The 13,229-nt window shown below is 47.1% G+C and overlaps 1 protein-coding gene across 1 annotated transcript; it reads right to left on the bottom strand.

Annotated features, from left to right (window-relative positions):
* Positions 1–8,714: 8,714 nt before the first annotated feature.
* Positions 8,715–11,502, bottom strand: LOC123115519 (skin secretory protein xP2). The gene is made up of 4 exons (XM_044536661.1): positions 10,802–11,502; positions 10,613–10,661; positions 9,862–10,494; positions 8,715–9,432 (listed from the first exon to the last, which is right to left on the bottom strand). Exons 3-4 carry the CDS (start codon positions 10,380–10,382, stop codon positions 9,111–9,113), a joined length of 843 nt encoding a protein of 280 aa, XP_044392596.1. The 5' UTR covers positions 10,383–10,494; positions 10,613–10,661; positions 10,802–11,502; the 3' UTR covers positions 8,715–9,110.
* Positions 11,503–13,229: the final 1,727 nt, after the last annotated feature.

Here is a 13,229-nt window from a genome sequence, read left to right as displayed (position 1 = left end):
ACCTCCTGAATAGGCCTGCCATCTTCTTAAGAGCACAAGACTTGATTAATTGCTTTGTAACTGGCTTCTCCAGATCCTCCTCTGGCGGTAGGGTGAAATTTGCCTTCAGCTCAGTCCAAAGATCATCTTTCTGCATATCATTGACATAAGACACCTGAGGGTCTTCCTCCTTAGGCTTATACCATTGGTGGATGCTGATCGGGATCTTGTCCCTAACAAGAACCCCGCACTGAGCAGCAAATGCGTTCTTTGTCCGTATGGGTTCAATCGATTTGCCGTCGCACACGATTGCTGTGATCTCAAACCTTTCATCCGAGCTCAACTTTTTCTTCGGGCCTCGTCTCCTTACCGAAGTTGTGCTCGATCCGGAGGGCTAGAAAAAAGAAGAAAGAGGAGAGTTAATTAATATGTGTACATATACCAAAACAATGAATGCATCAATTAGCTAGTCAGCACAGGCTTAACTAATATATATACATGGCCAGACTCGGTTCGGTCACCAGAGCCATCATCACGGTCTCCTTCTTGCACCGTCATTGGGTGACCGAAGCCGTCCTCATGGTCTCCTTCTTGCACCGGCATTTGGTCAAAGGAGCCAACATAATTGCCTGCTTCTTCACCCTATCCTTCCAGACCATCGATGTCATTCAGAAACGATAAGACGACATCACTTCCATGTGCGATTATCTCCTCCAACATCACTTCTGTTGCTTCATCTCGGGGGGGTGTCCATAGTTTATACAAATATTTACAACATGGCAATTATTATTCAAACATGACAGATATGGATATATTAGTGGCAAACGTAGAACTAGCTAGCTAATCACAGTAAGGAATCATATTAATTAGTGGCCTCGGCGCTGCTTCTATAGGGTTTGGGGTGGCCTCGACAACGCTTCAAGGGGGTAATATCGACAACGACGAGATACATACACGGGAAAATAATGTTATCGGGGAGGGGGTATATATATATCGACCCCCCCTCGTGTTGAAGTTATCGGGAGGGGGTATATCGACCCCCCCACGTGTTGAAGTTATCGGGAGGGATTTATATCAACAACGACGACATACGTACATGAGAAAATAATAGTAACAGGGAGGGGTATATCGGAGGGGGTATATCGACCCCCCCACGTGTTGAAGTTATCAGGAGTTTATATCGACAGGACATACGTACATGGGAAAATAATATTATCGGGGAGGGGGTATATCGACCCCCCCCCTCATGTTGAAGTTATCGGGAGGGGTATATCAACGACGATAGAGAAGAAGATCGAAGAAAAAAAAGAAGAAAAAAGAGGAGAAGAAGAAAAAATAGAATAGAAAATATTCTATTTTTTCTTCTCCTCTATTCCTTTCTTCTTCTCCTCTTCTTTTTCTTCCTTTTTCCTCTTCTTATTTATTTCTCCTCTTCTTCCTCTCCTCTTCTTCTCCTTTCTTCCTCTTCTTATTTTCCTTTTTCCTCTCCTTTTTCTTCTTCTTCCTTCTTTCTAGCTAGATATATAAAACTTTTCTTAAAATGTAACTTTTGCATATATAAAACTTTTTCTTCTTCTTCCTTCTTCCTTCTTCCTTCTCTTCCTTCTTCCTAATTAAATATATAAAACTTTTCTAAAAATGAAACTAACCTAAAATTAATGTACTAAATCAGAGAACATTAATGTACAAAAATTAATGTATTTTTAAAACACCATGCATATTACAATTGAAAAAATACATACATTCCTAAAAAAACATGTAAAAATACATACATACATATATGAACATACATAAGAAATACATATATCTAAAAAATACATACATACATATATGAAAATATAAAAACATGTAAAAAATAGCACATATATATATATATATATAACTAAAAACAATGGCGGCGGCGGCGGGGTCGGCAGGGGCGCGCGGTGCTCACAAGGGCGGCATCGGGGCGGGCAGGGGCGAGCGGCGGGCGGTGTCGGGGCGAGCAGGGGCGCGGGAAGTGGCGGCGACGGCGTCAGGCGCGACGCGGGGCGGCGACGATGTCTGGGCGGCGCGGGGAGGTGACCGCGACGGCGCGGGGTGGCGCGCAGCAACGGCGTCGGGGCGGCGCGGGATGGTGATGGCGCGGGGCGCGGGCGGCGACAGGGGCGGCGACGACGTCAGCGGGGTGTGAATCGGGCAGCCTGGCGGCGTCGTCGGCACGGACAACTGCAGAGATGAAATGAAAAATGCTAAGTCTTTGCTTATATAGCAAAGCCATTGGTCCCGGTTCGTGAAACCAACCGGGACTAATGCACCCTTTAGTCCTGGTTGGTGCCACCAACCGGGACCAAAGGCCTCTTTTTCAGTAGCGCAAATGGCGGGAAGCGGCGGCCTTTGGTCCCAGTTGGTGGCACCAACCGGGACTAAAGGGGGGGCATTGGTCTTGGTTCGTAGCACCAACCGGGACCAATGCATCCCTTTAGTCCCGGTTGGTGCCACCAACCGGGACCAATGGGCCTTGCACAACGGCGTGGTGGTGGGAGTTTAGTCCCACCTCGCTAGCTGAGAGAGAGCCGCACCTGTTTATAAGGTGCGATGCACCATCCCTCTCGAGCTCCTCTCTGAAGCAGGCTTTCGGGCCTAATCTGTCTCTATGTGCCTGTGGGCCTACTGGGCTTACTACGGGCCAGAATCCTGGCCCATTGTTGGGTTTCTAGTCGTATTCAGGCCATGGGGGCCCAGTAGGAGGCACTTTTTTTGTTTTTTTTGTTTTCCTTACTTATTGTTGCTATTTTTATTTTTTTCTAGTTTTTTTGTTTTGTTTTCTGCATTATTTATTTTCTTTTATTTTTTGCTTTATTTTTTAATTATTTTTGCTTTTAGTTTTAGAAAAATTATAAACTTTCTGTTAGTGCCATTAGTTTTCAAATTTGAAAACACTTTTTTTGTTTTTTTTTGCTTTATTTATTTTATTTTGTTTCTACTTACAACAAAAGTTGAAAGTTGGTATGGTATCATAATTTCACCCACATAGCATGTGCATGTACAAAACGGACAATGGTATCATACTCGTCTGTTACAAAGTTGGCATGGTATCATCATAATAGTTGCGGGAGAAAGTCTTCACTTTTTCTTCCCTTGTGTCATTTGCTTATTGCACCATAACCATGGATAATCTTCATCGTTTATCAGGATGCTTGGGTCAGCCTTGACTTTGAATGGAGGAATTTCATGAAACTTTTCATAATCTTCAGACATGTCTGTCTTGCCCTCCACTCCCACGATGTCCCTTTTTCCCGAAAGAACTATGTGGCGCTTTGACTCATCGTATGATGTATTCGCTTCCTTATCTTTTCTTTTTCTCGGTCTGGTAGACATGTCCTTCACATAGATAATCTGTGCCACATCATTGGCTAGGACGAACGGTTCGTCAATGTACCCAAGATTTTTCAGATCCACTGTTGTCATTCCGTACTATGGGTCTACCTGTACCCCGCCTCCTGACAGATTGACCCATTTGCACTTAAACAAAGGGACCTTAAAATCATGTCCGTAGTCAAGTTCCCATATGTCCACTATGTAACCATAATATGTGTCCTTTCCCCTCTCGGTGGCTGCATCAAAGCGGACACCGCTGCTTTGGTTGGTGCTCTTTTGATCTTGGTCAATCGTGTAAAATGTATTCCCATTTATCTTGTATCCTTTCCAAATCGTAACAGTCGAAGATGGTCCCCTGGACAACAAGTACAGCTCATCACAAACAGTGTTGTCACCTCTGAGACGTGTTTCCAACCAACTGCTGAAAGTCCTGATGTGTTCACATGTAATCCAGTCGTCGCACTGCTCCGGGTGTTTGGAGCGCAGACTGTTTTTGTGTTCATCGACATAAGGGGTCACCAAGGTAGAGTTCTGTAGAACTGTGCAGTGTGCTTGAGACCAAGAATATCCATCCCTGCATATTATTGAGTCCCTTCCAAGCGTGCCTTTTCCAGTCAGTCTCCCCTCATACCGCAATTTAGGGAGACCTATCTTCTTAAGGCCAGGAATGAAGTCAACACAAATCCCGATGACATCCTCTATTTGATGGCCCATGGAGATGCTTCCTTCTGGCCTAGCACGGTTACAGACATATTTCTTTAGGACTCCCATGAACCTCTCAAAGGGTAACATATTGTGTAGAAATACGGGCCCCAGAATGACAATCTCGTCGACTAGATGAACTAGGACGTGTGTCATGATATTGAAGAAGGATGGTGGGAACACCAGCTCGGAACTGACAAGACATTGCGCCACATCACTCCTTAGCCTTGGTACGATTTCTGGATCGATCACCTTCTGAGAGATTGCATTGAGGAATGCACATAGCTTCACAATGGCTAATCAGACGTTTTTCGGTAGAAGCCCCCTCAATGCAACTGGAAGCAGTTGCGTCATAATCACGTGGCAGTCATGAGATTTTAGGTTCTGAAACTTTTTCTCTGCCATATTTATTATTCCCTTTATATTCGACGAGAAGCCAGTCGGGACCTTCATACTAAGCAGGCATTCAAAGAATATTTCCTTCTCTTCTTTGTAAGAGCGTAGCTGGCAAGACCTTCATACTGCTTCGGAGGCATGCCGTCTTTTTAGTGCAAACGTTGCAGGTCCTCCCGTGCCTCAGGTGTATCTTTTGTCTTCCCATACACGCCCAAGAAGCCTAGCAGGTTCACGCAAAGGTTCTTCGTCACGTGCATCACGTCGATCGAAGAGCGGACCTCTAGATCTTTCCAGTAGGGTAGGTCCCAAAATATAGATTTCTTCTTCCACATGGGTGCGTGTCCCCCAGCGTCACTCGGAACAGCTAGTCCGCTGGTACACTTTCCAAAGATTACGTGTAAATCATTGACCATAGCAAGTACGTGATCACCGGTACGCATGGCGGGCTTCTTCCGGTGATCTGCCTCGCCTTTGAAATGCTTGCCTTTCTTTCGACATTGATGGTTGGTTGGCAGAAATCGACGATGGCCCAGGTACACATTCTTCCTGCAGCTTCCCATGTATATACTTTCGGTGTCAGCTAAATAGTGCGTGCATGCGTGGTATCCCTTGTTTGTCTGTCCTGAAAGGTTACTGAGAGCGGCCAATCATTGATGGTCACGAACAGCAACGCCTTTAGGTCAAATTCCTCCTGTTTATGCTCATCCCACGTATGTACACCGTTTCTATTCCACAGCTGTAAAGGTTCTTCAACTAATGGCCTTAGGTACACATAATGTCGTTGCCGGGTTGCTTAGGGCCTTGGATGAGAACTGGCATCATAATGAACTTACGCTTCATGCACATCCAAGGAGGAAGGTTATACATACATAGAGTCACGGGACAGGTGCTGTGATTGCTGCTCCGCTCCCCGAAAGGATTAATGCCATCCGTGCTTAAACCAAACCATACGTTCCTTGGGTCACGTGCAAACTCAGCCCAGTACTCTCTCTCAATTTTTCTCCACTGCGACCCGTCAGCGGGTGCTCTCAACTTCCCGTCTTTCTTACGGTCCTCACTGTGCCATCGCATCAACTTGGCATGCTCTCCATTTCTGAACAGACGTTTCAACCGTGGTATTATAGGAGCATACCACATCACCTTCACAGGAACCCTCTTCCTGGGGGGCTCGCCATCAACATCATCAGGGTCATCTCGTCTGATCTTATACCGTAATGCACCGCATACCGGGCATGCGTTCAGATCCTTGTACGCACTGCGGTAGAGGATGCAGTCATTAGGGCATGCATGTATCTTCTGCACCTCCAATCCTATAGGGCATACGACCTTCTTTGCTGCGTATGTACTGTCGAGCAATTCGTTATCCTTTGGAAGCTTCTTCTTCAATATTTTCAGTAGCTTCCCAAATCCTTTGACAGGCACAACATTCTCTGCCTTCCACTGTAGCAATTCCAGTACGGTACCGAGCTTTGTGTTGCCATATTCGCAATTGGGGTACAACCCTTTTTTGTGATCCTCTAACATGCGATCAAACTTCAACTTCTCCTTTTGACTTTCGCATTGCGTCCTTGCATCGACAATGACCCGACGGAGATCATCATCATCGGGCACATCGTCTGGTTCCTCTTAATCTTCAGCAGCTTCGCCCGTTGCAGCAGCATCATGCACATCGTCTGGTTCCTCTTGATGTTCAGTAGCATCATCGTATTCAGGGGGCACATAGTTGTCATCGTACTCTTCTTCTTTGCCGTCTTCCATCATAATCCCTATTTCTCCGTGCCTCGTCCAAACATTATAGTGTGGCATGAAACCCTTGTAAAGCAGGTGGGTGTGAAGGATTTTGCGGTCAGAGTAAGACTTCGTATTCCCACATATAGGGCATGGACAACACATAAAACCATTCTGCTTGTTTGCCTCAGCCACTTCGAGAAAATCATGCACGCCCTTAATGTACTCGGAGGTGTGTCTGTCACCGTACATCCATTGCCGGTTCATCTGCGTGCATTATATATAATTAAGTGTGTCAAAAATCATTGCAGAACATCATGAATAGATAATTAAGTGACCAAATTAATAGAAGTTCATCATCATATTAAAACCAAAGTACATACATAGTTCTCATCTTCAAGCGAAAATCATTACAGAAGAACATAAAGCTCTACAGAGCATCTAAATTAATTAAACCATACATTGAAACTATGTAAAACATTTCAATGCGAAAACAAATGCGATCATAATCGCAACCAAGGTAACAACTGATCCAACAGCATAATGATACCAAGCCTCGGTATGAATGGCATATTTTCTAATCTTTCTAATCTTCAAGCGCATTGCATCCATCTTGATCTTGTGATCATCGACGACATCCGCAACATGCAACTCCAATATCATCTTCTCCTCCTCAATTTTTCTTATTTTTTCCTTCAAGAAATTATTTTCTTCTTCAACTAAATTTAACCTCTCGACAATAGGGTCGGTTGGAATTTCCGGTTCAACAACCTCCTAGATAAATAAAATCTATGTCACGTTGATCGGCATAATTTTCATAAACAATAAATGAACCAATAGTTATGAAAAGATAATATATACCACATCCGAATCATAGACAGGACGAGGGCCGACGGGGGCGGATACCAAAACCATCGCACTATATAAGATGCAATAATAAAAGTAAGAAAATAATACAAGTATCTATCTAAACATACAAGTAAGAATATTTTTCCTTTCAGAAAGAAGATAAGAACAAGAGGCTCACCACGGTGGTGCAAGCGATGAGATCGGCGCGGGTGATCGACGGCGGTGAAGACGGGGACGGGGCGTGACGGACCGCTAAACCTAGACAAATATTTAGGAAAATGGAGTTTGGAGGTCGAGCTTGGAGAGGAGAAAGCTTAAGTAGTGTGGCTCGGCCATTCCATCGAACACCTTGTGTGCATAGGAGGTGAGCTAGAGCACCACCAAGCCCTCTCCCCCTCGGCTGCCAGAAAAAACAGAGCAGTGTGCTCTGCTCTTACGCGAGGGGATATATATAGGCACCTCATTGGTCCCGGTTGGTGGCATGAACCGGGACCAAAGGCTGCCCTTTAGTCCCGGTTCGAGCCACCAACCGGGACCAATGATGGTGGGCCAGGAGCGAGGCACATTGGTCCTGGTTCGTCCCTCCAACCGGGACCAAAAGGTCCAGACGAACCGGGACCAATGGCCCACGTGGCCCGGCCGGCCCCCGGGGCTCACGAACCGGGTCCAATGCCCCCATGGGTCCCGGTTCTTGACTGAACCGGGACTAATGGCTGACCCGGCCTGGACCTTTGCCTCCTTTTCTACTAGTGACTTGTTGTAATTCACCTAAAACTACTTTGTAAATGTTGATCAAATTTATATAGAAAAGATAGCACTGTCTAGAATACAAGTCAATATCATTAATTCATTATATCCATCACTAAATATATTTTCTTACTTTATTTATTTGTATTAGAAATATTGATATTTTGTAAAAATTTGATCAAACTTTACAAAGTTTAACTTAAGAAAAACTGTCATTCACAATGTTTTACAATAGAGAGAGTACACCCATTCACCGCAATCTACAAAAACTTCCATTCACCAGTATGGCTGTTCTTTTTCCCAGCCAATGGACAAACAGCTGAAGTCCATCTGATGACAAAGGTGCATTGTCCAGAGCTGCTATTTCCTCTCAGGCTTCCCGAGTGGATTTTGCCTGATGTGAGAATTTTGTTGGCGGCTGAAGCCAGTGATGTTGTGAGTTTGCTGGGCACGGGAAAAGTCATTCCGGAGATTGCCTGCTTTGCGCTACGAAAATGCTATGACAATGTAGTGTGGGCATCTCATGATCCTGCCAATGTTTCTTCTGTGCCTACTGTTGTGTTTTGCTATGTGCCCAGGTCAATGGTATCTTTGTGTTCCCCGGCATATATGTCCTGGTTGTTGAACTAAAAATTCAGAACATTGAGAAATTTCAAATGCAAATGTAACAAGATGGCAATATTTCATGTTTCAGAGGCCCTGATGTTGGCAAGGCCACTAACCCTGATTGTGATATTCTATTTTATTCTTATTATATTCCTACTTATGATAATCAAGGAAGTGTTTTATGTGCAGATTAATATTGATTGGTCTGCCTTCCTTTTTCATTTTTTCTTACTTGATTGTGAGATGCTAATTTTCTGTAGTTGCTGGTGACGACATGGCATTCATAATTAGGTCCTTACATATCTTCATTTTATTTATATTAGAAAAATAAAAGGAATATGAAAAGATAGCACCTACACACCTTAATTTTATTGATATCACAGTAACAAAAACAATATAGAATGTAACACCTACAATTAGTAAATCAAAAGCATCTACGCATCCTCACAATTACTACAACCAAATAGTATAAACTGGCTCCATGATAAAACAAATATCCCAATCAGAAACTACAAAATTAACATCTTCTCTACAAGTAGTGTATGTATCTAAGATAATCTACCATACCCAGAGCAAGTAATTGGTTGCCAATGTCCCTCTCATCTCCAGTTCCTGATCTGATTTACAGTTTTGGATTGCAAATCAGTATAAGGCCTTCTACTGATTTGAGCATCTATGAAATATCGAGTCATCTAGAGAAAGAACCAAGGTGATTCGGATTGAGAGCGCCCATTGAATACTCCTTAGCAACAGAACGGACAGCAAGAACAGCAGGGAAACATTTTTGTCGCTGGCGGTGGCTCTGCTGGTGCTGGTGCCGGTGCCGGTTCTGCTACTGGGGCTTCTTCAGGTTTAGGTGCTTCCATTACAGCTTTCGGTGATTCTGTTGTGGCTTTCGGTGATTCCATTGCTGCTTTCGGTGATTCCATTGCGGCTTTCGGTGATTCGTTCTTCTCATCATGCGGCTCTGGCTCTGGTGCATGGCTCAGTTGCGCTGTGCTTTGTCGGGCAAGATCTGGTTGGTTGTCCTTCGAGCACCCACTGGCTTTCTCATCGCCTGCCAATCTGAAGACACTGTAAATCAGACCGCGATTTGGAAAATGCGTCCAGAAGTCATTCACTGGGATTGGATATTTCACCAAGTGAAAGACATACCATACAATTAACTCTTTGCATCTGGGGGTAATCTAATTATTACCGTTAGCTTATTTAAACAACAATAGGAGGTAACACAATTCAAACATTTTAATTTTTTAAGACTTAAGTTCTTGATATGAGATCATTTTTTGCCTAGGTGAACGATTACGAGGAAAACAATTTTAAAGAAGTAATTAAGTTGTTCATTGAGATATCTACTTACATCTTCACAGGTAGTTAGCTATTTAAGGAGATAAAAAGAGTGCCAGTGTATGGCGATAACTGAAAAAGTCGAGAAAGAACTTCATACTGAAAACAGTTAGCTAATAGGGGGTGCATGGTATAGAGAGGCCGTACATGGGGAATGCAAAGTTGGTCGCGCTTCCTTCGGAATGGTGTGATATGCTATCCGCGTCTCCTTCCCCCTTCACAGTCGAGCTGCCTTCCCCGGTTGCCTTGGGTGACACTGCCCCCTTGATGGGGCTAGACCCTGGGCTCTGCTTCGGCAACGATGGCAATGGCGCCAAAGGATCGTTGGGGTTGCCCATCTCACCCGACTTGCCATACAAGACCTTATGGTCCTTGTCGAAGCTCGTGTTCCCGACATTGATGCTGAAGAGAGCCTCATTCGACGTGACACTCCAGTCGGTTTGCAATGTTGACGTCCTTGCGAAGACCGACGAGGGGATCCTTGTCGGGTCTGGAAATCCTTCGAGGTTTGGTCCAGCCAGGGAGAATTGGGTATTGAGGACCGGTCCTTCGATCTGGAAGAAATCATCGTCTTCGTCCAGGTGCCCTGATGAAGAGGAGGACGAGCCGGCCGCTTTCTTCTCCTCGGCATCCTTGGGTGCAGGGTTGGCATTTGTATCGGTGCTCATCTGTGCACTATTGTCGTCTCCGTGTTAATGTGCCATCATGTGGTGTCAAGATTCAAGTGGATTTGTGGAGGTCTTGCTGTGGTAACACTTCATGGGCATGTGCATGTAGTTCCTGATGAATGGAAACAAATTCAAAACTTAGCCTCTAATTCAGACATAATTATTTGTGCTACCTCCGTACATGTGAACAAAACTATAGACAGCAAAACGTACCAGGAACAAGGCCTTACCACATTATTCAATCAGAGCATTTCATTATTTCCTTTCCCAGGTCAATTTCTGTACGAAACAAAGGAGGGGTATCAAATATCAATACTACTGCACATTTCACAGATAAAAAACAAAGCAGACAAGAAGGATGTGGAATGTATGGCAGTACAGAAAGAACAATCAAAGAACTAATATAGTGACAGGCTTACCTCTTTCACTTTTGCAAACAAATGTCTTCTGTCCACTTTGATTGATTTTCTTGGGATGTGGGGCCGAAGATAACAGCAGCGAAGAGAGGTACCTAAAGTCAAGAAAGAATCGCCTCAGACAGAGACAGGGATGGGTGGAGGAGCAAATGGAACTGGCTAGGAGCAAGTGTGGGTGTAACAGTTGGTTTGTTTGCGGAATAACTTCACCCACTCATTCCCATTGTAGGACTTGACCACTCATCAAGTGTGAAGAAGAATGCCGGAGGATGGGCCAACACTACACTATAATTAGCCAATCAATTCAGAGTTTCACGCTGATGCATGCAGACGTCTAGAGAATCTAAATTAAGCATGCGTTGCAGTGCCGAGGATCTGATCCGACAAGACCGGAGAGTGGGGAAGGACGACAGGCGAGCGACACCGCCTCCGCTTGTTCCGAGTAAATCATGCAGCTCAACTCTCCCGCCGCTGTCATCGGAGCATGTCGTCGTGGCTCATCGTGCTGGATTCAATTGGCGTATCAGCTAGACACGAAGCAGGCATGTAGAGGCACATGCATGGTGATGGCGTCCCTTGAGGCCGGGCATTACATGCCTACTTCAGCATTGGATCGTGTGGCTTTGATCTTCCCTACCTGACCTGACCAACTTCATGTTTACCTCGCTCGCATACGAAGCAGGCTGACAAAACGTGATCTCATCGGGCAGCACTCCCTGACACCCCATCTCTCCAAACAAGGTGAATGCATCCACCAGGACACGACATCCCTGTCCACGCAATCTCACTAAAGAACTGCCAAGAGTCCCGCGGCGACCCTGTTGACACACAGGAGTGTAGGAGCCTGTTAAGCATGCATGATCACCTGCCACACATACCCCGGCTTGACAACCACTCCATGAGCGTCCAGCGCGTGCTCGGCGGCCCGTGCCCTCGCGCATGCCTTTGAGCACGAACGGCAGCGTGAACACATTGGGTAGGATTCCGCGCCGGAAGATGTCCCGGTGTAGACAGAGCGCCTCTTGGAGGCAACCTCTATTGAAGCTGTGCATGAACCTGTCCGGGTCAGGGATTTTGTCGAACAGGTGGTGGGCGCGGAAGAGTCGGCCGTGTCCAGCACCACCTGAGAGCGCGCAGTAGGACGCGGCGAGCTGGGAGGCGAGACAGGCCACGTCGGATGAGCCGTGAGCGAGGAGATGGGCGTGGAGCTGGTCGAGGTGCCGGATGGAGCGGCAATGGCGCAGGAGCTCAACGACATGACGGGGAGGCGAGCATCCAAAGAATTAGGCGCGCGGCGCCCGTCCATCAACTTCCCCTCCAAATTATGAGCATTATGTGCCGCGTTGAACCAAAAGTGAGCCTTAGATCATCTTCAGCCGCGCCCCCTACAGGACCTCCCAGACGAATTTTTAGCGCCGATGACCGAAAATTGGCCCAGCCGCGCCCCCAAGATCTCGTTTAGCGCCGGTTTGGGCGAAATCCAGAGCCGGCGATCCCGCCCCGAACCCAATCGCCCGTGTGTCGCCTGGGCGCGCCGGCGGAAGCGAAAAGCGGCGTGGGGCCGCTCTATCGGCGACTGGAAGACTTTTTCCCGCCGTTTCCTCCTCCCCCCCTCATCTTCTCCATTCCTCCCGCCAAACCCCACCTCCATCCTGCCGTTCCGCTCGCCATGCCGTTGAAGAAATACGTGATGCCGCGCGCCGCAACGGATTCCGCCGTCGCCGCCCCGCCGAAGCAAAGGAAGTCTAGGGCTCCGCTGTCCAAGCCCCCCGGCATGACCAACACCGAGTGGAAGGCGGACGTGGAGCGCCGGGAGACCATCAACGCCGACAGATACAACAGGGCCATGAAGGCCCGGGACAAAGCGGCTGCGGAGCGCGCGGCGGCTGAATAAGCGGAGGCGGCGCGCGCGGTGATGATGAATCCACCCGGGCATCCGTGCGTGGCCTGGAGCCAGCAAAGCATCGGCTCTCCAGCCAGGTTCTGGTCGTCGCCGCACCCATGGAGCACGCCATCACCGAGCTATGCCGACGGGGACGCTCATGGCGGCTTCAACCCCAACATCACCTTCCCCCATGGGCGCCCCGCCCAACTCACGCCCTCACCAGCGTTCGCCGGCGTGCAGTACCCGCCGTACACGTACTCGCCGCCGAGGAAATAGGTGATGCCGCGCGGCGCGACGACAACAGCGACGCAGACTTCAAGTACCTCCACGTCTTCAAGCGGATCGACAAGTGCGAGAAATGGGCGGCCGTCCGGCGCACCCTCGCCAAGGCCAAAGAGACGTACAAGCCGGACGCGCCGACAGCGGGCGCGGCCGATGGACGCCCGGACGGCAACAAAGGTGCCAAGAAGGCGAAATACATCGAGACAGCTGCCGCGCGTGTGCAAGAGTCCATCGAGCACTGCATTGCCGATGCCAAAACCAGGG

The sequence above is a fragment of the Triticum aestivum genome, chromosome 5B, assembly GCF_018294505.1.
Source record: "Triticum aestivum cultivar Chinese Spring chromosome 5B, IWGSC CS RefSeq v2.1, whole genome shotgun sequence".
NCBI classification, from domain to species: Eukaryota; Viridiplantae; Streptophyta; class Magnoliopsida; order Poales; family Poaceae; genus Triticum; species Triticum aestivum.
The sequence above is the reverse complement of the archived record's forward strand: the minus strand, read 5'-3'. Positions and strand labels throughout refer to the sequence as shown.

Bases quoted from the DNA above. Each gene is read 5' to 3' on its own strand.
- LOC123115519 (XM_044536661.1), bottom strand. From the start codon at position 10,382: ATGAGCACCGATACAAATGCCAACCCTGCACCCAAGGATGCCGAGGAG. The intron at 9,433-9,861 runs GTACGGCCTCTC...CAGTGTCTTCAG, and splicing joins ACCAACTTTGCATTCCCCAT to ATTGGCAGGCGATGAGAAAG.